This window comes from Leuciscus leuciscus (assembly GCF_965113295.1).
Source record: "Leuciscus leuciscus genome assembly, chromosome: 22".
NCBI lineage: Eukaryota > Metazoa > Chordata > Actinopteri > Cypriniformes > Leuciscidae > Leuciscus > Leuciscus leuciscus.
Window position 1 is genome coordinate 2,467,831 of NC_138746.1, and position 26,192 is coordinate 2,494,022.

General features: G+C 37.9%; 1 protein-coding gene across 4 annotated transcripts in view; it reads left to right on the plus strand.

Annotated features, from left to right (window-relative positions):
• Positions 1 to 26,192, plus strand: part of arid4b (AT-rich interaction domain 4B) — a 93,070-nt gene that overhangs the window by 53,633 nt on the left and 13,245 nt on the right. For 3 of the 4 annotated variants that reach the window (XM_082153287.1, XM_082153289.1, XM_082153286.1), the window contains exons 8-20: positions 3,742 to 3,883; positions 6,612 to 6,691; positions 8,986 to 9,062; positions 9,750 to 9,898; positions 12,543 to 12,615; positions 13,919 to 14,013; positions 14,127 to 14,224; positions 14,776 to 14,986; positions 16,212 to 16,441; positions 20,295 to 20,477; positions 23,054 to 23,138; positions 23,761 to 23,962; positions 24,930 to 26,105. In XM_082153287.1, the coding sequence (XP_082009413.1) occupies positions 3,742 to 3,883; positions 6,612 to 6,691; positions 8,986 to 9,062; positions 9,750 to 9,898; positions 12,543 to 12,615; positions 13,919 to 14,013; positions 14,127 to 14,224; positions 14,776 to 14,986; positions 16,212 to 16,441; positions 20,295 to 20,477; positions 23,054 to 23,138; positions 23,761 to 23,962; positions 24,930 to 26,105 (2,801 nt within the window). The remainder of the gene's footprint in view (positions 1 to 3,741; positions 3,884 to 6,611; positions 6,692 to 8,985; positions 9,063 to 9,749; positions 9,899 to 12,542; positions 12,616 to 13,918; positions 14,014 to 14,126; positions 14,225 to 14,775; positions 14,987 to 16,211; positions 16,442 to 20,294; positions 20,478 to 23,053; positions 23,139 to 23,760; positions 23,963 to 24,929; positions 26,106 to 26,192) is intronic. The other variant, XM_082153288.1, reaches the window with a different exon arrangement.

Here is a 26,192-nt window from a genome sequence, read left to right on the forward strand (position 1 = left end):
TTAAAGTCTCCTAAAAGAAGGAAGCAATTCTGAACTGCTGAAACCATCGTCAGTAATTCCAGTCTTACTTCCGGCTCGAACCTCTGTAGGGTTGTAACAAATGTGCATAATGCCAGTCTACGGTCCTCTTTGCCCTCAGTCACTGTAGTTGTATCTGAGACTGGAAGAGTTTGGTTTGTGTTGTGATTCTGCAAATCCACTTTGATGCACCAACACAGATTGATACGGTAGAACCGACACCATTGTTACTGTTTGTATCACTTGATACAGAATTGTATCAAGTGCTGAGGAAGATGGTAATGGGAGTTTTGTTTCTGACACGCGCTGTAAGCGGTCGACCAATCACAACAGCCCATCTGACCAATCAGAGCAGAGCAGGCTCTCAGAAAGGAGGGGTTTAGAAAGACCGAATCCTTTATCGAGCCGTTTCAGAGACTGAGAGAGAAGAGCTGATGCTGCAGTGGATATTATGAGAAAAATTTTTGACCATGTAAACCTGTTGTAGGTTTTTAAAACAACAAAATTAGGGACCTTTAAAATAGCATAATAGGGGCACTTTAAAGTCATCAACATGAAACGCCATTTGCAACCCATTTCACCTCTGAAATGTGCTGACGGGAGGGTCCACAAGTCTGGCACCAAACTGGAAATCTACACTGATTCAAAGTCTAATCCTCACCTGACGGATGAAGCATCTGTGTGTCTCAGTCCTGATGCGCCAGGGACGCGGAGTTTCCTTCTGGGAATAGCAATTACACAGTGTTTGCTGTTGTAAAATACACCTCTTCTGTTAGCAGTCGCACGAATGGGACGATCGCTGGAATTCTCAATCCTCAGACTCAAATCAGAGGAAAGCCAGTGTTTTTCCTCCTGTGAACAGCGTTCGTCTCGAACCGGAGCGTCCCGCTGGCGCTCTGACAAACAGGACTCGTGTGTGTGTGTGTGTGTGTGTGTGTGTGTGTGTGTGTGTGTGTGTGTCGGTGAGAGGCGTGATCTCACAGTTATCTCCGTCAGTCACGGCTGGCCATGCGTGAACGTAAAGAAACCGCAGTCGCTTTGAGAGATCAGAATCCATCATAATGTCAGGGGTTGCAGTGACGAGTCAACTGCTGAATTAGAATAGTTATGGAGCATGATGCAAAAAAAATTTTTTTTATCATACTTGCTTTTTTCCAATAGAAATATCAAGATAAGCAAGATTTTTTATTTATTTTTTTAGTTTTAGTTTTAGAAATTGTTAGAAAATGTTGTGCTTGTATCATTACATAAAAAAAAAAAATCCTTAATGCTTTAATTTATTTTTATTTTAGTAATTTTAGGCATTCAACACAAACTGATGAAAAAAATTTTTTATTACAATTATTTGTTATTCCAGAAAAAATATCATTTGATTTGATTTCCAGTCATTTGTTTTAGTAATTCACTTTTTTTTTTTTTTCGGTTCTTATCTTTAAGTTTTGTTTGTTTAAGTGTTTTATTTATTTTAGTTAACAATAGCAACACAGTTTGAAGCAAAATTGCAAGATATATTAATTGCATAAAGTTTATTTTCCGAACTTCACTCTTTCTCCGCCGTTGACGGAATTTTCCAGCGTGTTTTTATTTTTTTAAACAGGTTTTCAGTGTTATACGGTATACGGCTTTAACACACTTTCTGAACAAGTACAGAACCTCCGGCTCAAAACACAAGCAAAAAGGGAGAAGAAACAAGTGATAGAAGCATTGCTTATGCCAGTGGTCTTCACTATTTCTTTCATGAGAGCCACACTGATGGGACAAACTCAGTAGGAGAGCGAATCTTACTGCAAAGTATCAAAAGTTACATCCAGTCATAAATACCGTGTCTGCTTATCAGTCTGTCATCCCTGAACATACAACATGCATTGCAATACATGTGCTCACTGCACGAATATACAGAGTTTCCTGCTGTTTGTGCATAATAACCATCTCCTACATCGGTTCTTTATTTGTTTTAAACAGCAGACTTAATATTTATCCATTTCTGGTCATAATTTGGAGACGATGAGCATATGAGCCGTTGTGCCGCTGCTTATATTTATTATCACGCAGTAAAAAAGCCCAAAACCAGTCGTCTGTGGAAGAGAGTCTGAAGCAAGCACTGGTGGGACGTTGTCCTGCTCCACAGATGCAGTGAAAAGAGAACTTTAGAATGACGGGACACTCATTTATACGACATATTCAACAGGAATAACGGATCGTTCTGCGCGTCATTCGTCATCCTTTCAGTTTCGGTTTTCGATCCGATCAAGATGTTCTCTCGATCGGATTAGAAAAGGAGTAAACCACTCCTTTCAATCCAATCGAAATTATTTGTAATAGAGCTGACACTGAGTTTTTAATGTTATAGCCCTACTTGTTTTTAATGTTTTTATGAGATATCTGTCGTGACTGCATGATCACATCACCGTATTATTTACCGCCGTGTGAGCCACAAATTAAAGCTTGGCGAGCCGCGCAACGGGTAACACTGGCTTATAGACTTTGTAGTCTTTGGCAAAACCATGATTGTCTCAGCTTTTTCTTATTTTTCTATTTATGAAACTTCGCCACATTCAAGTGTTGATAAAAAAAAGAATGCATGAAGCTAAAATAAAAAAAGAAATTATTATTGAGGGTCTGTTCTTTCTTTTGATATATTGCATGTTCAGATATGAATACAACTAAATATTCTGGGGGCCATGAAACCTTTGTGAAAATCAAAAATGTTGGCGGTGGCTGGCAACGTAAAGCGGCTCTTGTTTTGTGTGAGCGAGTAGGAGTCCCTGAGGCTGATCAGGTCATGTTTATTCGTGATGCAGGCTGTTGATTGGCTCATTTAACACTAACAAGATTGGCTCTCCTTGGCGGTGAGCTGGAGTGCCGGTTCTTAATTGAGAGCGGCCGTTGAGTCACGCCGCATATTGAATATTGGCAAGTGAGAAGCTCGTCAGCTCACGGAGCCTAATTACCTATTATCTTCATCAGAACAAGCAAGAAAAAGCTTCTTCTATTGTGCTTGTATGGCGCTGTGATACAGGTGATGCTTATCTTTAAAAAGTGAATCGGTTTAATCATGTTTAGCTTGATCTGAGTAACTAAATAATCAGTTCTCTCTGTTAGCAGTTCTTCATTGTCTAAACACAAAACTAAAGCGCACTGGTGAATCTACAGAGTTGTGAGAATAAAACTTGCTTACTGAAAGACATGATGAAATTGATTGTTGACTATTTTTTCGTTTTAATCAAAGTCATTGCAGCCCTACTAGAATGGAGAAATAAGAATCTATGTCTGAAATTAATTTCTATGTGATCTCCATCCCTATTCTTGGTTCGAATAATTCACCTTTAAAAAATACGTAGTACTTTTAATTACAGTTCATTTTAAATTGCTGCGATGCATCTTAAAATAATGATATGCTGAGGTGAAATCAGTACATAACTATTTAAAGCAAAAATGCATCATAAAAATGTGCTTAATTGTCATGCAAGTAATGTTATAATACCAAAATTATTAACTGACCTAAAAATGTGTGTAATTTTCTGTATGAAGAATATAATGTCTTATTTTTCCGTTAAATATGACCCACATTCATGGACGTTTTATTATTGCTGCTTTAACAGACTTTTTGTCACTCTGAATCTTTCAATATATATTGTTGTTTTCTCTGGGAAATCAATGTTAGTCGAATACCTTTCAGTGTCTGTTGTTTATTTCACATTAACACGTAATCTCAATCCACAGTCAAGAAGAGGAGTCATCTTCATCATCTAGCGAGGAGGAGGAGGGCGATCAGCAACAAAACGAAGAGCTTTACGGCAAAGTGGTGTGTGTGGATGGGGTCGTCACTAGCGACAAAAAGAAAACCACATGGTATCCTGCCCTGGTGAGTCTCGACCGCAGGACACAGAACAGAAATGAAGACAATATCTAAAGTCAAATTCTACATTGTATGCAAGTTAAATAAGTTTTAAATAAATGTATGCATAAAAAATAAGCTTCATAAGGTGAAATGTTTAAACACTTTAATTTCATTTAAATGGAACCAAACAGAATATGTAAAATCCGGTAACACTTTACTTAAAGCCTTTATGTATAATGTGTTTATACAGTAATTATGCCTTGTAATTCACCTTATAATGCATTATATAGTCTCATAAATAACTGTAACTACCGTTATAATACAATATAATAATTATCTAATCATTGAACACACCTTTAGAAAGTATAATACATTAAAACACATGATAAACAACCAATTTCAGAATCTGCAAATATTATAATGCATTTTAACTTTAGTTACAATTATTTATGAAAAGATATAATGCATTATAATGTAGCTTGATGACTCATGAATGAGTGTGGAATCATGGGAGTTGTCGTTTTCACCTCCACATCCGATGGAAAGCAGTCCGACGGGACTCATGTTTATCATGTTCATGGATGAGCGAATGTGTTAAAGGTTTATTAACGTTACTGTGGTTGAAGCCGGGTGGAGTCGAGAGCCTGGGAAATGTTACGCTGCTGGTTTAATTATGCTTAAATGTTGCAGTCGGCTGCTTTCATTTTGTTAATGTTTATTTTATGATTAAAATTACATTTGTCCGCCTCCTTCCCTGAACTTGAACTTTGTTACAGTTATGTTTGATCACTTAAATTCACATTATTTCATCTGGTTGTAATGAAACAACTGGGAGTGCTGAATTACTACTCATAAAGGCCAGTTTATCTGACGAATTAAAACTGTGGGGAAACACAATCACACTAAAATACATGTGAGTGTGTTGAACGTTGTTGTAACGTTACTCTGTGCGTTCGCTCAGCGTCTGGATGAGACATCTGTTGCACATTGCAGTAAACTACATCGATATTAGAATATCATATTAATAAAAGCTAGATGACGTGTGTTGCTGAATGGCATGCAGTTCATTTTAAAATATATTGTATGGCAGAGAAAAGTGTTACTGTTATTACGAATAAGCTCTTTCTGATTATGCTGTTAGCAACGGTACAGAATAGTGTCTCTGTACAAGTGAAACTCGAAAAATTTGAATATCGTGCAAAAGTTTGTGTATTTCAGTAATTCAAATTAAAAGGTGAAACTAATATATTTAGTATATATAACTATATACATATGCATGATTATACTTTTCAGAGGGCCGACATTTCTGTATTTAAAATCCTTTTTTCCATGTAATATTCAAATTTTCTGAGATTTAGAATTTAGGGTTTTCATAATCTATAAGCCATAATCATCAAAATTACAACTTTTGCACGATATTCGAATTTCCGAGTTTCATCTGTAAACATGTTACTCATGATAAATCAAGAAAACAAGAGGTTCAAACAATAAGACTAGCCGTGTTGAGCTGTATACCACTGATTAGTTTTCTGACGATAAAAGTATCACACTTCTGCTTGAAACATGATGAACAGTGCTGGTTTCAGGAGAGAGTCTTCCTCCAGGATTAATGCATCTGTTCCTTTCTGAAGTTGCATATATTGATGTAGGCAGTCGTTCTCTCATTTCTTCTACATCTGTCCCTCGTTCACGTGCAGTAGTGGATGATTCACAGGGTCACAGCAAACCCGACACTGGCCCTTTAAATGTTCCTGGTGGCTCGTGTTCCTCCAGAGATGATGTTCCTGCTCTCTGTCCCCTCCTCACGGCTCTCGCTAGAATGACAGCATTGAGAGAGAAAAACAAAGCCAGTGAATGTCTGTGGTGTTTCTTGAAGCCATGACACGCTCGTCTGATCTCTGTTGTACAGTAACCTCGGGTCAGGGCTGACATGTTGGAAATAAAGGCTGGATCAATCTTTTTTTTAAATGCTAGTTTCAATTAGGATTTCGTATGTCCAATATCGAATGTGTTTTGGATGTTCAAGTCATTTTTTGTTTTTCACAAAACATGGTCATGGAAACATCAGGGAATTGTGTTTTTTTAGGCCTGAATTTTTTTTAAATTACATATTATTTTCCTTAATGCACAGCTCTAAAATATTCATACGAAGCTTCTATCAATCTCTTTAAAATTGAAATAATTATGTTTGTTTTTTCTTCTGCTCACCAAGGCTGTATTTTTGTGATAAAAATGACAGTAAAACTGTAATATTGTGAATATTATTACAATTTAAAAGAGCTATTTGAATAGATTTTGAATGGTAGTGTATTCAAGTTTTCACAAAAATATCCCAGACAGCATCATGGTGTCGGCCCAGATTCTGCCCACACTGAAGACTGGAGAAAATTCAGCTTTGATCACAGAAATAAATTACATTTTACAATATATTCACATAGAAAACAGCTGTTTTAAATTGTAATAATATTTCACAATTTTTACTGTATTTTTGATCAAATAAATGAATTACAAACGTAATTATTACAAACAACTGTAAAGGTATTATTTAATTTTTTATACACATTTTTTTTATATACACATATAATGATTAATGGACCTTTTTTGTTGCATGAAATATTTCGAAGTTAAAATAAACCTGTTTGCCTGGTATTCATTTCCTTGAGTGTAAAACAGTTTTGCAGGTCGGTGCAAAAATAATGCTTTCTGTGCCAAACTCTCATCTGTCCTCTGTTTCTCTTTTTTTTTTTTAAAGGTCATCTCTCCAGACTGTCATGAAGACGTGACACTGAAAAAAGACAACATTTTTGTCCGCTCCTTCAAAGATGGAAAATTGTGAGTGGCTTTCAGATGAAGTTATTTCAGTCCGTGCTTCTACTTTTAGCTCTCGAGGTGCAGAAGAAGTCAAGCTGTGAAGGCATCACGAGTGCTGTTGTTTCTGTTTATAGCTGTGATTTGATCAAACATCCTTTAAACACACTGCAAATGATGGAGGACGTCACTGCTGGGCATCATGTAATGGAGGAGACAGTGATGTTTCTGTGGGGTAAATGTAGTTAAATGCCCGTCTTGGGTTAACCTCCCGAAACCAATTTATACTGCCGCTGCTGAAGGTGGAACGACAGAATTGGTCTTATTCAAGCGCTGTGCTGAGAAATGTGTGGTTGTGGAGATATTTGTGTTATACCTCAGGGAAATAAAACCTGTGAGTGCCGCCATCATACACACCGGAGCTTCCTGATGACTCTCTAAATAGACAAAACTCTGTTTCTAATGTTATTCTACAATAGACAGACAACAAACTCTAAATTTCCCGGCTGTTCCTAGTGTTTGGATTGGTCTTTCGGCTGGTTACTATCTCAAATCAAAACAAAATCACCCTTTAGTTTCTGTCACTATTCCTTCATTAGTCCACTGATATAGTATATAGTATATAATAGAGTGAATGAGAACGAGTGAGTGAATTCGGACACTGAGTGCCGTTTTTGCATAGTTTCTGCTTGCTGTTTAATAATCATTTGTATTGGAGCAAACTGGCAGCTCCAGTAGTAAGATGGAAAGATTTTTCTTGAACTCTGTTATGGAAACTATGTATATACATTAATAAACAATTCAATAATACATTTTAAAAGGAATTTATACCTGTATGATATTACGCTGTACCCACATTGGACCACGGTTTGGAAAATGGACAGATGGATGATTCGCCATCTTCTGGTCAGACGCGGGAATTCATTCGTCATTCGCACTCTCACAGTGCATTGTGGGTATTCTCTAGCTGTTGAGCGTACATCGGTTGTACACTCATTGTTGCGGTGCATTGTGGGATTGAATGAGCGCACTCGATAACGTCCACTATGATTTCGGACACCACTGCAAATGGCTGATCCCTCAAATTGTGCCCTATTTAAGGGTATAGGGGGCGATTCCTGACAAAGCCTATGATTTAAGTCCCTCATTCAGTTGTGTGTGTGTGTGTGTGTGTGTGTGTGTGTGTGTGTGTGTGTGTGTGTGTGTGTGTGTGTGTTATATCCCAAAGTTTAAAGTCAGCATGAAACAGAAGTCTTTTCTCCCCTATTGTGACGTATATCCGAGTGAAACGCTTCTGAAACGAGAACAAATGTAGGGTGGGGCTTGGATGGTTGTGGTTTGCTATTGGTGGATCAGATGTGAGTGACAGGTTGCCCCGCCCTCATCATCAGAGAAGAGAAGAGACACTGCGAGAGGGAGGGGAAGTTATTCTGATTACAGATGAAAGCTTGATTTCTGTCTGCATCTTCACTGCTCCCTCTAGTGTCTGCTCTGGGAAAGTAATGACATCACTGCCACATGTAGATTTATAAATATTGATGAACATAAACATGTCTTCTAACCGTTAAAGACCTCTTAATTCCCTCGATATAAGCAGTTTCAGAAGGTATTTGGACACTCCTGTGTGAACGTGAGAAAGTGACTTCATATATCCACTAGAAATCCCCATCATGCAGCATTTGAGCACAGATACAGTCATGTGATCTAATGAGGGACCAGATTTAAGGTGTCCAGATACTTTCTAAAGGACATGCCTGGTTCATGTTCCTACACTGTAAACTAAAACAAAGATTTTTAGAGAATGTTTTCCATATAAAAACTATTTCAGTCCTTCTACATCAACATTTCATGTTTTATTCAATGTTACTTGCTGCTTCTTTGTAACAATTTGTGAAATTTACTAGCAATTTCTGAGATAATTGTTTATACTCAAAATATTTTTTCAGTGTTTACGGTTGCTCGTGTCTGTACAGAAATGGCTTGTTGTGTGATTTACATAATCACAGTTTTTCTCAGGATAAAGGTTTTATCATCAAATTTTGTGCATTTTTAATGAACCCTTATTGAAGTGTGATGATGAAGCTGATTTGATGGATGTCAGGAATAAATGCTTTTTTGCAGGGCATGTAATGCAATTAATTCAATAAAACATTGTAATCGATAATGAATGACAACCATGATGATTTTTAAAATCAGAATGCCGTTTCATACGGAAGTGTGTTGAATTATGATCAGTAATTGACTTAAAGATGATGGTTTATTATGTTTTCTCTCTTATGTATGAAGCTCTGCTAACAGCGTTTTATCTTATCTTGCAGTTACACAGTTGTGCGGAAAGACATTCGTGTGCTGGATGAAGAGAAAGCCCCCAAAGCGGACGCTGGACTCAAACCAGGTGAGAGCAAGAGCGCCACCTACAGATCAGAGTGTGTTTAGGGACGGTTATTATCGTTAACTAAAACTAAAACCATCAAGAACTTTGCGAACACTGGGTCTCATTACGTTAGTTAGTGCATCAACAAACAATGAGCAATACATTTGTTACAGTATTTATTAATCTTTAAGTTATTCACGTTAGATATTAATCGATACAACTTTTGATTTTAATAATGTATTAGTAAATATTGAATTAACAGTATTTTTCATTGTTAGTTCATGTTAACTAATATTAACAATTGGAATCTTATTGTGAAAGGTTACCAAAACATTCTCATTACTTGAAATAAAATGAACATTCAAAATAAAATTTATAAAAAACGTATTTTATTTAAACTAGTTGCTAATTTTTATTTACTTTAACTTGAAGTACTGAAATAACTAATACTATATAGAGAACAACAAAAAAACGAACAATACAATTTGTAAAACTTTACCTAAAATTAAAATGACTGGTTTTCACTAAATAAAAAAACGTAAAAAAATACTTCCCGGAAGCAGGGAGCTGAACGAGTGGATGACAAGTGTGGCGCTCTACTGGGGAACGTTTTTTAAAAGTGAAAAAAAGAAAGAAAAATGACTCACTGAACAAGAAATTTCCCTTTGAACACATTATAATCTCACCGTCTCTGTTTGTGTTTCACAGCGTTAGATGCAGCGTGGGAATTTCAGCGTAACGGCACTGTGCCCAACACGTGGAGGACGGAGGTGAAGGATGAAAGCTCAAGCAGTGAGGATGATGACGAGGAAGAGGAGGAGGAACAAGAGGAAGAGGCCAGCGGCGAGGAGGAAGAGGTGACAATAGAAACCATGTGTTGGGGAGAAACGTCACTGAAAGATTCACACTGAATCAGGGAATCTGCGCTGATCGCAGCCCTAATGCTTGTGTTGATGTAGTCGATAGTCGACATTCTGAAATTATCGAGTATGTCCCTCACTTTACAAAAACACACATGGAGAGTTGCATGCATACCTTATGTGATGTAATCTAGTAGGTTAGAGGTTAGTGCACGCTTCCACTGTGTGATTTAGTCTATTTAAAAGCATTTAAAATGCACCCAGTATTCAAGATAAGGGGGCAAAAAAACATTTGCCGTGCCGTTTTTTTCTCCAAACATCAGCATACTGATTTTATACAACAGTTCAATAAACAAGAAGTTAATATTTAGTGAATTACTTTTTAGACATAATATTGCCTGTTTTTGCTCTATATCGCCAACGAAAATAGTTCCAAACACGGTGGTGAATGAACGCATCGTTTGAACAAATGATTCAATGACTCACTCATTAAGACAGTCAAATGCTTCGTTCCTGAATGAATCAGCCGTTTGAATGAATCGGTTGAAACTCGCTCATTAACAGTGACTTTCTGTAACCTACTGGTGGTTTTAATTTCACATTTAAAGCATCTTTTCATTTTTTTTTAAATAATTTCTATATATCAGTATTCAACGTTTTATGTTTAAAACATCAAAACATTATTTCTGCATTTGTAACTGCAGGTTAAATGCATTCATGTCCCTCTGATCTGCTTTAAACAGTCTGTGTAAATGAATCTAAATGCCTCTTCAGATGCAGCTTCTGTGTTTCCTCGGCACTGCAAAGATTAGTTTTGTTGATACTGATTACATTTGATTGTAACAGCCCTATTATGTCATTATTCTAATAGAATTTATTGATTAAATGAAAGAATTTGACACAAAAGATGATGCATACATTTAAGTAAGTTAAAAATGGCTTTATAAAGTTAAAAATGCCCACAAAAAGGTAGAAATCAATTTAAACATTGTAAAAGATCATTTCTGTCACTTCCGCAAACTAACCACCGCACAAAATATGAAGAATATCAAAAACTTTAGCAACCAGCTGTCCACGGCAGCCCTAAAACCTGCCAAGGTACCAACACAATAACACACTCTGAAAAATATCTTCTAATTATCGTTATCGGAAAAATCCCTGAAGATATCGGAATATATTTCTCTGTCAATATCGCACACACCCCTAGTAGTCGATATAGTGGCGCTTTCACCCCTACAGCACGAGCTCCTGTCATCAGCCGTTCTTTAACCTTGATTTATTGACCACGAATTATCACCTTTAGAGCTAAAGTGGCGTGTTTCTTCATGAGAGAGTGAGAGATGAACAGCTTGTGTGTGTGTGTGATGACAGGTTTAACTGTTAACCTTAAACTGTTCAAAAAAAAAAAAGGAAAACCACATCACAGCCAGACAGGCTGCCACAGAAAGCATGAGTTGATTCAACGGTCTTGACGATACTAACCTTAACCACATCTTTCATTAGTGTGACCGTTTCTCAGCTGCTTTCATAAAACTGTGGCTTTCCCAGTCACTAACAAGATACTTTTTATAACAAGAAACTACAAAAACAACAATTTTTTTCTCATATTGCGTACAGTTTTATGGTCAAACTCAGGCAAAAATCATCTATTCTTGCTAAACTGAACTTGTTCTCGCTCTCATTCTAAAGAACACCGGAAGGTCTGATTCATTTTAGTGAATCGGTTCATTTAATTGATTCTTTTCACAGACAGACACACTGAATCATTTGAGCCCCTGCTCACCATTTTATGTTTTCCTTGTGCATCCAAATAATTTGTCAATCACTGTTATCAAGTTACATTTAGAGGGGTTGAATACTTTTATTTAGCAAGGATGCATTCAATTGATAAAGTAATATTATTTTTCAAAAGATTTCAATTTCAAGTAAATACTGTTCTTTTGAACTTTCTATTCATCAAAGAATCCTGAAAAATTATCCATGAACATATGAATCAGCACAACGGTTTTCAACATTGATAATAATCATAAATGTTTTTTGAGCAGCAAATCATCATATTAGAATGATTTCTGAAGGATCATGTGACACTGAAGACTGGAGTAATGATGCTGAAAATTTTGCTTTTATCATATTTTACTAAATATTCGTTTCTGTATTTTTAATCCAACATTGGGGAATGTAAATATATTCTCCCTCTAAATAGTGTGTGTAGTTAACTACTTTAGTTTCAAACAGAGATCACGATTCTCCAAAATAACATGTAATTTACTTAGACTGCAGCAACTAACATTTTGTCAGAACTTTATTTAAAATCAATTATTTAAACATGAAAAGAGTGAATGATTCAATGACTCACTCACAAAGTCTGTACTTGTTTCATCACTGGACGAATCTTTGTTTATGAACAAATCTCTTGAGACGAATGATTCACTGACAAACACATTTGAACAGTCACTTGTCTCCACCTACTGGTGTAACAGTGTAATAAATATAATCGTTATTTGAAGCGCCAAGTTACTTTCAAAAGGTGATTAGCTTTGATCCATAGACATCAGTGTTTATATCTGAACTATAACCTTTTCACCAAGTACTTTCTGTGATGACACCCGGCTCTGTGTGCGTTTGTGTTTCCTGTATGCAGGAGGAAGTGGAGCCGTTCCCAGAGGAGAAAGACAACTTCCAACAGCAGCTTTACAAGTTTATGGAGGATAGAGGTGAGTAGTGTCAGTGTTTAGTATTATTTATATACTATTGAAGTATTTATTAACGTTTTGCTTTTAGTTTTACATTTTCAGTTTTCATTGTAATATTTTAGTAACTTTGTGCTTTTGTTATTTTTATAAAATTTTTACATTTCTGTATAGCTTTATTTACAATAAAAAACTTTAACTTTAAACTTATGTATTTCCGTTTTTGTTAAAGTTTTTAACCTAATATATAATTTCAGCTTTATTTCAATAACAGAAATTGATTATGATTATTTTAGGGTACGATATCTAAAAACAACAACTATATACTAAAAAATGGAAACGTTTTTCGTTTGCGTTTTTCATGTACAGACGACAACATTGTCAAAACGATCCCGTTCACACGGATCCGCAAAACGACTAAAATCGCTGTATTCTGCTGCCAGGCCAGTAGATGGCGATGACACTTTGTAAAGAAACACTACGCTCATATAGACAGAACACGTAATACGCATGATGTCACCGTTTTCACAAATTCGTGTTTTTGAAAAAGGTGCTTAAAGTGCTTAAAGTTGACTTTTTTAAATTTAAGTCCTTGAAAACCTATATTTATAAAAAGGTACTTGAAAATGCTTGAATTATTGAAAGACAATAGGCTATATTAGAAAATAGTGTTTAATTTTATTGATAAAACATTCTTTTCACATTGATATAGAGCCATTTCACATGGCTATAAAGATGATATTGCTCATATAAATATTCAAGAATATGATACAGATTTCATTCTTCTGATCAATTATATATTCATGGGAGAAAAAAAAGCAGTTTGAATAAAGAAAGCGATATCTTTGTCCTAGTGTCCTTTCAGTGGTCAAAGTTACCGCAGCCATCACATGTGCTGCACTTTATTTGTGCCATTTTGTTTTATTAGTTTTTTATTTATTTATCTACTTACTTTTGTTAGAATTTGAAAGATAATAAAGATATTGTTTTATAAGTGAGATAAAGTCCTGGAATTTAATTTTACAGTATCTGTACGAACCCTGTGTTGGTTCACACGGAGACCATAACGGAATCATTTAAAAAACGTGCGCTTTGATATATGTTTTCAGGCCGTTGTCGTGTAAATGAATGATAACAAGTTTTCAGTTTTTAGTTGAAAACACTGTCGTGTAAACGGCCCCTATAGTTAGCGGTAACAACACTGGAGCTTGTCATCCACTTTATTTCTTCAAGTCGCTTTGGATAAATTGTCAGCCGAATGCATTAATGCAAATGTTCGTATTTTACTTTGAAACACACAATAACTAGCTTCTTTTCGTTTTTTCAGGAACTCCTATCAATAAACGACCCGTGCTGGGCTACAAGAATCTGAACCTCTTTAAACTCTACCGGCTGGTGCACAAGCTCGGAGGATTTGACAATGTGAGTTGCATTTCTGATCGCTCCCCGTAGAGCGAAACGCCGCCACAATCTGTTGTTTAGTCTGCGTTAGCTTTCACTCGCTGAGCAGAACGTGTTCCCTCCCTGTGTTTCAGATCGAGAGCGGATCTGTCTGGAAGCAGGTGTATCAGGATCTGGGCATCCCTGTGCTCAACTCCGCTGCCGGTTACAACGTCAAGTGTGCCTACAGAAAGTACGTGCGTCTCTGTGTTCAGGATGACAGTGACAGCAAACATGAGTTGTTCGAGTTACCACAAACCTTTGTGGCTCAGAGAGCAAGCGCTGTATTCACCGGTTCTGTCTGTTAGCTCTCTTATTCTCCCGAGGTGATGACAGAACCGTGTGCTGAACAGTTGTACACATCCTATCAGAACCTATAGTGCCACCAGCAGTTCCACGCTTCATGCTCATTTTGCCTTTTTTAACCAGATTGCTCAGTTTGGATCAGATCATCTGGAGACCAAAAGTCGAAAGTTACTATTGAACGGTCAAAGTTTAGAATAAATTCGACTTTTAAATGTTTTTTTAAAGTTGTCTCATGCTCAACAAGATCAAAAAAGCAATAAAATTGTGAAATGTTAATAAAATGTAAAACAGCTGTTTTCTATGTGAATATAGTAAAGTGTAATTTATTCCTGTGATCAAAGCTGAATTTTCAGCATCATTACTTCAGTCTTCAGTGTCACATGATCCTTCACAAATCATGATGATTTGATAACGTGTTGTGTGCTGATCCTCCTGCAGGTACCTGTACGGCTTTGAGGACTACTGCTCCTCCACAGGGATCACGTTCCGCATGGATCTGCCGTATAAAACGGGTGAGAAGACGAGTGGGAAGAGTGAGGAAAACACTGAGGAAACAGTCAGCGGAGGAATCAGTGTGTCTCTAAGTACAGAAGAAGAACAGAAAGCCCTCAAAGAACCAGAGACCTCCAACACACAGCATGTGCTCAAGGTACTAAAACATCATCTCAGGGGTTTCTGCTATGGCTTACTACTCATACTACCATACTAATACTACCATACTCATACTACCATACTAATACTACTCATACTACATACTCATACTACCCACACTGAATACTACTCATACTACCATACTAATACTACTCATACTACATACTCATACTACCCACACTGAATACTACTCATACTACCACACTCACTAATACTACCCACACTGAATACTACTCATACTACCACACTAATACTACTCATACTACCATACTCATACTACCCACACTGAATACTACTCATACTACCCACACTAATACTACTCATACTACCCACACTAATACTACCCACACTGAATACTACTCATACTACCATACTAATACTACTCATACTACCCACACTAATACTACCCACACTGAATACTACTCATACTACCCATACTTATACTACCCACACTGAATACTACTCATACTACCATACTAATACTACTCATACTACCCACACTGAATACTACTCATACTACCCATACTTATACTACCCACACTGAATACTACTCATACTACCATACTAATACTACTCATACTACCCTACTTAAACTACCCTTTCTAATACTACCAATTCTAATACTACTCATACTTAAACTACTCATACTTATACTACTCATACATAATTCAGCTTTGATCACAGGAATAAATTACGTTTTACTAAATAATCACATCGAAATAATGTGCATGTGTAAAAAACATTTATTTATGCATTTATGTATTTATTTATTTGTTTTTATTGATCGCGTGAAAATTTAATGATCAGTTTTGATGATGCCTCCCTTTTTGTGCTGATCAATACTGTTGTTGTTGTTGTTGTTTTATAACATGTCCAATTGATAATTATCTAAAACATATTGTCACCATGTTTTTAGCAACCTTATAGTGTGACTTAATACTTCTTCACTAGCCGCTGATAGGCAGTGTACAGTACACACTGTGCAGTAAACTAGTATTGACTTTGAAAGACTTTAGATAAACAGCTGTGTATTTTGTCTCTCGGCAGGATCGTCTGACCTCGTGTTTATTTATAAGTCATGCTTTTTTTCCCCCCAAACACAAGCTGTTGAAAACAAAAACACTGATGCATTTACAGATGTAGCTAAATCATAGTTTAATTAGGGTCATATCATATTAATGGCAAGATTATAACGGTGAGGGTGATGTGTTATTTCTCCTCAGGAGGAGAAGACCGAGACCACAGCACCATGTGAAGATAAAGCGGATATCAGCAGCGTGAATGAGGAGGAGGATGATGATGATGATGATGATGATGATGATAACCATGCTGATGAAGAGGAGAATGATGCAAACGAAGAGGCCAAAGAGTGCGGACCGACAGCGGAGAGTAACGTCACGGAGAACATGAAGGAGGAGCCGTGTGAGGAACCCGACAGCAAAGATCTGTCAGGGTAGGTGTATCTTCATCTCTGAGCTTCAGTGGGGGGGGAGAGAGAGAGAGAAACGGAGATGTGCTCAGAGAATGATGCATGATAGGCGAAGCCGGAGAGAATTTGGGAGAAACGATCAAAAAGTGAGATCATGAAAGCACTTAATAATGGTGTTTTGTGGAAACATTTGACTGATTTTGATGGTGGATGCTGCTGTAGTTTCTCTCTGGTTGAGTCTCATGTCACTCGCCCGCTTATTGAAACTGCATGTTGGCCGAAGCGTGTGCCTTTTTAGCTTGCTTTGTCTCTCTCTCTCACACACCCTTTTTCCATCTTATCTTGAACCATCCCACATGTCTCCAGCAAAAAAGGCCTCCATTCTAATTTTCGCTGCACCTTTTTATTGTTTCCCGTCTGTTGGAAATAAGAATATTTAAATGATCAATGTCACGCGTGAATTGCTGTGAATTTCATTGGTTAGATATTTCATTAATTCTTGACTGGTATATCACCGCCAGCTGGTGATGGAATAAAGCTAAAGTTCAATTTCTTTCGATTTAATAGCTTTAAAATAAGTAATAAATACCGCAATGTATTGTGTGTTTGTGAGCGGGTTACATAGTCAATTATGTCATCATACGCCATCTTTCAAAAGTTTGGCCTCGGTTTATTTGATCAAAAATACTGTTAAAAATTTTGAAATATTATTAGAATTTCAAATAACTATTTTCTATGTGAATATATTGTAAAATGTAATTTATTCCTGTGAGGAAAGCTGAATTTTCAGCATCATTACTCCAGTCTTCAGTGTCACATGATCCTTCAGAAATCATTATGAAATCATGATTTGATGCTCAAGAAACATTTATGATTATTATCAATGTTGAAAACAGTTGAGCTGCTTTATATTTTTGTTGGATAAATTTTGTTCAGGATTCTGTAATGAATAGAACGTTTAAAAGAACAGAATTGATTTGAAACAGAAATCTTTGTGACATTATAGTACATTTTTAGTCACTTTTGAAAAATGAAATGCATCCTTGCTGAATAAAACCTGTAGCTGATTACGAGTCAGCAGAAGTCCAGTTTGAATTATTCCGGCACCGTTTTTTTGTGGAAAAATGATCTCTTCGCATCTGTGAGTTTTGGCTGTTAAGTTTTGTCTTGAACTATTCAGGTGTGACTTTGAAGCTCAGTCGAGCGATGGACTGACTAGTTAAGCTCTCCCACTGCTTCCCAAGTGTTTCCCGATGCTTCCCGCTCTCTCATATCATGCCTTTAGTGTTCTGCTGTGTCGTTGTGTGGATGAGAACAGACCCTGATGCTGAGATCACGTCGAGCCGTGTGTCTGGGTAGGGTTGGGAATCGAGATGCCGTTCTGTTCCGCAAATAAAAGCTTTATTTTCATGACTAATAATAATTGGTTCTTGATCTCATAAGCAATGGAATTGATTTAGTCTAAGGAATTGCTCACTTTACTCTTTAGTCATGTTGAACTCAAAATTCTAAACGTCATCATTAACGGAACGGAACTAAAAATGGAATCCGAATTGTTACATTTCAGACGATTCCCACCTCTACACTTCAGTCCCTGAACTAAATCTGGTTGCATTGTCTCTAATTTGAAGCATTTGGATGCACATGTAACTTTTGTGTTTTTGAGATTAAACTGCCTAACTAATGTCCTTCACGTAGCAGTGATCTGATTATTTAGCTGGTTTTCATAGATGCTTTTTTTTTTTGCTGCCGTCTCAACAGTCATCCTGCAGTGGTGGTTTTCCAATGATTTTCCCTTCATTTTCTGTATTGAATCAGTAACTATGTGGAACCAGGGTCCTGCCTAGCACCAGCTCAGTTGTTGCATCACTAGTTGAAGGTTGTCTGCTGCTAACTAACCAGGGTTGTTTCTCGGTTGAACTCTGTGAAGTGATTTGAGTGGTAGAGTTCAGTGTGCTATACCTGTCTAACGTGGCTTCCTCTCTGCTCTCTAACGTGATTGTGATTTGCCCCTTTGCTGAGCTTCGCTGTGCCCCTCTTGCTGCACTTTGACCCTTTCCCTGTCACACACACACACATCTTGAACTCAAGTTCAAAGTCACATTTGAAATATCTTCTAGTTAGAAGAATCTTTACTCGCCCTCATGTTGGTCTAAACCTGTATGGCTGTATTTCTTCAGTGAAACACTAAAGGAGACGTTTAGCAGAATGTTCATGTAATGACCACAGGCTGTCAAGCTCCAAAACATTTGAATGTCCATAAAAGTAGCTATTTCTTTACAGGTTTTTGTTGATTAGCATTGGTGGTTAGTAGACGGCATTACCACACTGTAATGGGGCAAATGCATCTTTCTCCATTCACTGCCATTTAAACATGGTTGTGTATTCTGGGAAAATTACTTTTTGCAAGCAACATTCAAATCACTTAATATATTTTTGTTATATTATTGTAGATGTTTTACTTAAATGTGTATTATTTTTACATATATAGAATGTGAGAATTGTCATAGATTCACTAGTATTCAGTGATTTATTTTTTTAATAATATTTTTAACATGTTTTATTTCAATTTATTGAATATATACTGTACATTATTCATATATTATACACGATAAAACATGATTTTTTTAAAATAATGAATAGTTTTATTCTAGTCAAACATGTACATTTATTTATATATATATATATATATATATATAAATTATATAACGTATAAAAATTACTGTAGAAGTTTCACTAGTATCCAGTTTTTATCAAATTTATTTATGTACTGTATATTATAAATTATATATTTTTTATAGAACTTAGAATGAACTAAAAAGAATTAACATAAAATGAATAGAAAATAATTTAAATAATAAATAGTTTTATATAAGTGAATTATGTACATTTTTATATATATCTCATACTGTTTTAACATTTTATTAAATATATTTTTCTATAAGGATATAAAAAAATCCAAATAAATATTATATATATGACATTTTTAACATAACGTGTAGAAGTTTCATTAGTATCAGATTTTTCAATTTATATATATATATAATTATATTATTGTTTTTTGATAGAACTTTATTCTTCTCTATCTGCTGTCTTTGACATTATAGCTCATGATAGTCAGCAGTGAAGGGTTTGAGACTGTCTTCTTTAAGTGCCATTAGCCGTCCAATCAGTGATGTCCTTTTCCTAGAGCTGTAGAGTCATCCGTCACATGACGTTCACAGTTCAGGTTAAAAAGATGTCAATGTCCAGTACCCATGAGCAAAGATGCTGGTTGTGTATTCCCAGCAGACTGCCTTTGAGATGAATGCCAATGCAGACGGATAGTTGTCTTTATCCAGATATTATAGATGTATTTGATATTCCAAGTTTTCCGCGTATATCATAAATCATCCAAGTTGGACTGCAGAGAGTTTGACTTAGTATACAAAATAGTATGGCTTCTGAATACTTGGATTGGGCATTTTTATTTATTTCAGTCCCTTTTTGGAGCTTGACAACCAATGCTTTCATTATATGGAAAGAGCAGCTTGAGATTCTTCAAAATTCATGAGGGAGGGAAGGTTTCATGAGGGTGAGTAAATGATGCCAGAAGATTCATGTTCAGGTGTTTAAAACGAATCAGGCAGTTTTAGACCAGATTCTTAATATATTCCAGGTTGAGGTTTCAGACAGCCGGCTGATGACCCCATAATGTCTTCCTCCGATGTTCAGGAGGAGTGTTAGACTTATCCGACAGGGAAAGATGAGGAAAATTTAGATTTCAGAAGCATTAGGCTGAGAAAGCGAGATTTCGGGGAGGGTTTTTTGGGGAGGGCGGTTGTGGGGAAAAGCCTAGGGCCAGGAAACGGGAAGTACTGAATTGTCTTTCTTGCAGGGATGTCAGCAGTCAGGAGTGGGAGGAAGGGGAGGAGTTTGAGTGTTACCCTCCTGGGATGAAGGTGCAGGTGAGGTATGGGCGAGGCCGAAATCTGAAGACGTACGAAGCCACTGTCAAAGAGTCAGACCTGGAGGGGGGAGAGGTGCTCTACCTGGTGCACTACTGTGGCTGGAACGTCAGGTAAGGCAGGACCCTGGGAACTCATGCCTCATTTGTTTGCATTTGCCAAAAAATTGGTAGTCCCAAGCAGATTATAGTCCTGGAGTTAGAAAGGCTGGTGCATGTGGAGTTTTTGTAGTCCAAAACCTGGAAACGAGCATTTTAGCGCTTGAGGTTCCACCGTCCTGAAGTCAGTCGATGGGCTTTTGAGGGGGTTAAATGCCTGAAACGAGGTCTGTGGTGATCACAAGCTCTAGGTGTCTTCATGTTTTATTCTACATCACATGTCCGTGTGGGACGACAGATGCCGTCAGGGACATTAAGCGACATTAAAAGGCTGCATTACAAACTTTCAGGGAAAATGTTTTTTTAAGGAGAGACTGGCGAAGCTTAATGGTGGTGAGGTTGAAGTCGTGCGACTGTGGTGTAGTTCGTTTATTTTTGCAGATTGTATTTAGACTTCATTTGTTCATTTGTGAAGATTATCATGATGAACAAAATGTGTAACTGTTGTTGGTCACAGTGCTTATAATCCAAAACCCAGTGGAAAAATCTGTTGTGTTTTTGTCGAGGGAACCAGGGTGAGGCGAACGTACGGGTTGGCCTACAAAAATACATTATCACAGCAACGCTCTATTGCAGTTTGACGGACACGTCAAGTGACCAGCTTTTTTTTATTTTTTTTTATTTTTTTATATATGTGGAAATTTGTTTAAATCACAATGCAGTGGATGCAAATTAGTAGGAAATGTGTGATCCAGATTTCTCCCCATGCAAAGGAGCTAAATACAGATTATTTCACTGGTGTAAACGATGCAGTTCTATTTTACTAATTAGTGCCTCAAAACTTTGAAAGATTTGATGCACTAATCTGGGAAACTTGGGTAGTTTTAGCAATTAGTGCTTGTAATGTGAAGCTGGTACTTTGTGAACACCGTGCCTTCTAGTTTTGTGTGCAACATGCATCAGTTGGACTGTGTGTGTGTGTGTGTGTGCGTGTGTGTGTGTGTGTGTGTGTGTGTGTGTGTGTGTGTGTGTGTGTGTGGCCCTGTTTACTCCTGGTATTAAGATGCGCTTTGGTCGATCGGATCACAAGTAGACGATGCTAAACACAGGTGTAAACGGGGTCTAAAACATTTAGAGTTTGTCCACTTTCAAACACTTCCAGAGGTAGTTGGAAACACATTCGACCGGATTGCTTTCATCATGTAAACGCTCATGTGATCATATAAATAAAAAATAAAAAAAATACTGACCTAATGCGTAAACATTATGAAGTTTGGTTTGAAGATGAGCTAACACACACACACACTCCGTGTTCGGCTGGTCTTGTGGCTGAAGAAGCTCTGGTCTTCAGAGCAGAAACCAAAGCTGATGTTCTCCGTATGTTTTCCTGCTTTCTCCGGTCGGGTTCATGTGTAAATAGATCTGAAGAAGCCCATACATTTACCCTCCCATAGACTCTCCCCTGGAAGAAATCAGGACAGAAGTGGAGAAAAGAGACGGATTAAAACACCAGGTGTAAACGGGAATGTGTCTCCCTCGTCTACTTGTGATCCGATCGACCAAAACGCTTCTTAACACCAGCTGTAAACCAGAGCTGAGACTTGTCGTTCTGTGGAAATGGGTGCAGAAACATCCCCTTGCTATCGTCTTTGAGGCAGAGGAAGAACGTTGGTTGATTTTAATATTTGGCTTCTTTCTTTTTGGCTTCTTTTTTCTGTGCCTGAGAGGTCGATCAGAGACTAATGGAGTGTGAAAGTACGCTGTCATTTACTGGACTGCCGTGACCCGTGTCAGGAGGTGGATCTCGTGAACTCAGAGAGCGACCCGTTAGCGTTCCCATTCATCTCAATGGCAGTTCTCGAACTACGCAATCTGCATGTTTCCATCTTTGCTCAGTTCTGGAGGTTTTTCCTTCGGGCTCTCCTTGAAAGTGAATGATTTCTGGGTGTTTCGCCTTTTGCAAATTGTTGTCGGTATGAATAACCCTTGAGACTAGGACAGAGATCAATCCTCAAGTTCTACTTCTCAGATTTGTGTCCGGTTTATTTGTGTTGTGTGGATATTTCTGACTTGTACAAGCATTGAGACTTGACGCTGATTTCTTGCTGCTGACAAAAATAGAGCAGGACCTTCTGAACATCATGCCCATTTACATGGACACTTTCTGTTTCAATTGGAAATGAAACTTTCCAGGTTCGGTTCTCAATCCGATCAAGTGTTTACATGTCCTCTCCATCGGATTAGAAACGGTTTAAACCACCACTTACAATCCGAATGAAATTTCAAATAATTCTGTTTGACGTGGCTATGTGTGAATTTTATTTATTTATTTATTTTATTTTATTTTTCGGCTGTGCTACCAGTCCGATCACAAACGTATTATTGGGGTCCATGTAAATGCAGCTTATGTTTTATGTATATAGTGTGTTTATTCTCTTAATAGTGACTTATATCTTGGAATTGTGTGACTTGTACAATGTAATTTCTCATTATTTGGACATTGCATTTCATTATTGCAACAAGACGCAGAGTTTTATCAGTTTTGGAGATGTATTAATTAGTAAATGTTGACCAACTGTTTCTCTTAACAGGTATGACGAGTGGATCAAAGCCGATAAGATTGTCAGACCAGCCAATAAGAACGTTCCCAAAATAAAGCACCGCAAAAAAATAAAGGTACAGTCTAATTTTTTTTTTTTTAAAGATGTTTTTGATCTTATGAAAATGATTTTTAATCTTGTTTAAAGATGTCTCTTCTGTTCACCAAAGCTGCATTTATTTGATAAAAAATACAGTAATATTGTAAAATAGTATTACAATTCAAAATAACTTTTCTTTTGTAATATATAGAAAAATGTAATTTATTCCTGTGATAAAAGCAGAATTTTCAGCATCATTACTCCAGTCTTCAGTGTCACATGATCCTTCTAACATGCTGAATGAGAAATCATTCTAATATGCTGATTTGCTGCTCAAGAAACATTTATGATTATTATCAATGTTGAAAACCGTTTACTGTTATTATTTGTGTATTATTTTTCAGGATTCTTTGATGAACAGAAAGTTCAAAAGAACAGTATTTATTTGAAGTAGAATCTTTTGTAACATTATCTTTACTCATTGTCTTTACTGTCACTTTTGATCAATTTAATGCACCCTTGCTGAATAAAAGTATGAATTTCTTTCAACAAAAAACAAATCGTACTGACCTCAGAGTTTTGAACGGCAGTGTGTTCTTCATGTATATTCATATTTATAGGGGCTACACTCTTAATTTGCTCTCTTTGTTTAATGACAGAATAAAGCGGAGCGAGAAAGAGACCGAATAGAGAGACTGACGGACAGAGAGGATCTTCCTTCACCCAGAAATCGCATCAATCGGTTGTCCAAACCGAACTCTGGCAGTGATGTCTTCTCGAAGATGGAGTGTGGTGATGAACTAAACCAGCAGACGCCCGTCAAGCCCATCGAGATCACATCTATTCTCAACGGCCTCCCAGGTACCTTTATATTCACAATGCTTATTTATGAGTCTTATAATGTGTCATGTTTTTTAAGGTAAAGTGTGCAATTTTTCAATACTAAAAAACTCACTGTAAGTAAACCATTGGTCCTGACAGGTGACACTGTGATTATGTGAGACTTTAAAAATATTGATCTGTTTGTTTTAGCAACCTTTTGTGTGTACAGACCATAGACTCTTAAAAAAAAAATGGACGTAGTGTCCGTGACGTCACCCCTAGGTTTCTGAAAAGCTTTTTTTATGCTCAAAGTGGGCGGAGCCGGCCGTCGCCTTCTTGGCAGCGCGTCAATCCCGGATAAACGAAAATGGCCAATGAGGCGGATTATCTGAGGTGACGTGACGCTAACAGACAGCAGACAAACGGCTAGTAGTGACATCAGCGGCAATCCACCTGTCACTCAAGTGGCCACACCCTTAATTATGCAGAACTTTAAGGCTTAATATAATTTAAACGGATGAGTTATACAAAAATTCACCCCCCTCACAGTTTTCATGAAGGGCAAATTTAGCTATATAGACCAAAACCACTTTTTGCACCAGGCTGTAAACATGTTTTTTTTCTGCTGTAAAGTTTTATGCAGTTTAACATGGGGGTTTATGGGATTGACTCTCTGTTAGAGCCGGTCTCTAGTGGCAAGTCGATGAATTGCAGTTTAAGTCACTCCCGTGTCGGATTCGAGAGAGAGATCGGAAGGTTGCCACTTGGTACAGACAGTAGTGTGGAGTGTCTGGGAAACATCTTTGGGAAAAGATTGATTGTTTTTGCAATTCCATTTTGTGCCAGTAGTGTCTGAGAAATTGCATACTTCACCTTTTAAGCTTGCTTGAGTTCCCACGAAGATGGACAACTCTCAAACTCTGCATGAAAATTCATTTTCACGGGAACCCTGTTATGGTCTCATTTAGCAGTTAATGTTTGATATCCATTCCTATGTTTCCCATAGTCTCAGAAAGCTCCACAGATGACAGTGAACGAGAAGAAGATGATGACGCTGATCATGATGAAGAGGATCATCCAGGAGGACGAGCGAGTCTTCGGAAAGGTGGTCCTCCAGAGCGCTCGCTTACACCACAGCACTGGGAAACCGGAAGCCCGTCTGAAGGCTTCAAAGCTCCCACAGTTGTCGACGAGGATCCCACCATCCAGGAAAGCCCAGAATCGGGCAAGAGGAAGAGCCAGTTTGAGGTGGACGTGGAAGGATCAGGCGGCAGAAGAAAAAAAGCAGAAGTTCTAGGTGAACGCAGCTTGAAAAGCCCAGCGAAAGGCAAAACTAGAAGCAGTAGAGGCAGCGATTGGCTACCAAGTAGTTCGCCGAAAAAGTTGGAAGAACGAGGTCCGGTGGAGGATCGAGGCGAAAGCAGTTCTGAAGACGAAGCAACTGAACTTCAACCCAAGGAAATATCAAAAGGACATCCGAAAACCAAGAGCTCGCCTTCGAAGAAATACAATGGCGTCAAGGAGAAGAATAAAAGCGGGTGTTCAGGATTCTGGGAAATCCCAGAGAAAAGAGCCAAAATATCCACAGGGATCGACGACAGGTCGCCCAGCTCTCGTACCAAAGGCCAGAAGGACGTTTGGTCCAGCATTCAAGTTCAATGGCCCAAGAAGATTTTAAAAGAGCTGTTTTCGGACTCTGACACGGAGGCGGCGAACTCTCCTCCTCCTCCGGCAGGAACCGTTCCAGACGAGCCGAACACCGAACCAGCCCGGGACAACGACGAAGAAGAGATCGCAGAGGAGAAGCTGCAGGAGAATCCCAGCAGTGGCACCAACTCGGTCCTCAACACGCCTCCGACGACTCCGGAGTCTCCCGCCGTAGCCGAAGGTCCCGCTGAGGTTCTGCCCGAGATCCGCGCGCCTTCGCTGCCCGCCAGTCCTCAACACGCCTCGTTACCCGAAGGACCCCTGGTGGAGGAGCGGGCCGGGGGACGCAGCGAGTCCGACAGCAGCACGGTGGAGGTGGAGAGTTTAGGTGGAGAGATCCCGGAGATCCATCGGGAAGAGGAGGCGGGATCCCCTTCCAAGGCCTTCGACGGAAACCTGTCCTGCAACAGTAACAGCAACTGCAGTCTGACGCTCAGCAACAGCAGCCAGCAGGAGAGCGAGCAGAAAGCCAAAGGTATGAGGAGAAACTGCACACGTGATCGATCGAAGTTAATGCGTTTATTCAGCAAGAATGCATTCAGTTCAGATCCTCTCTGTCCGT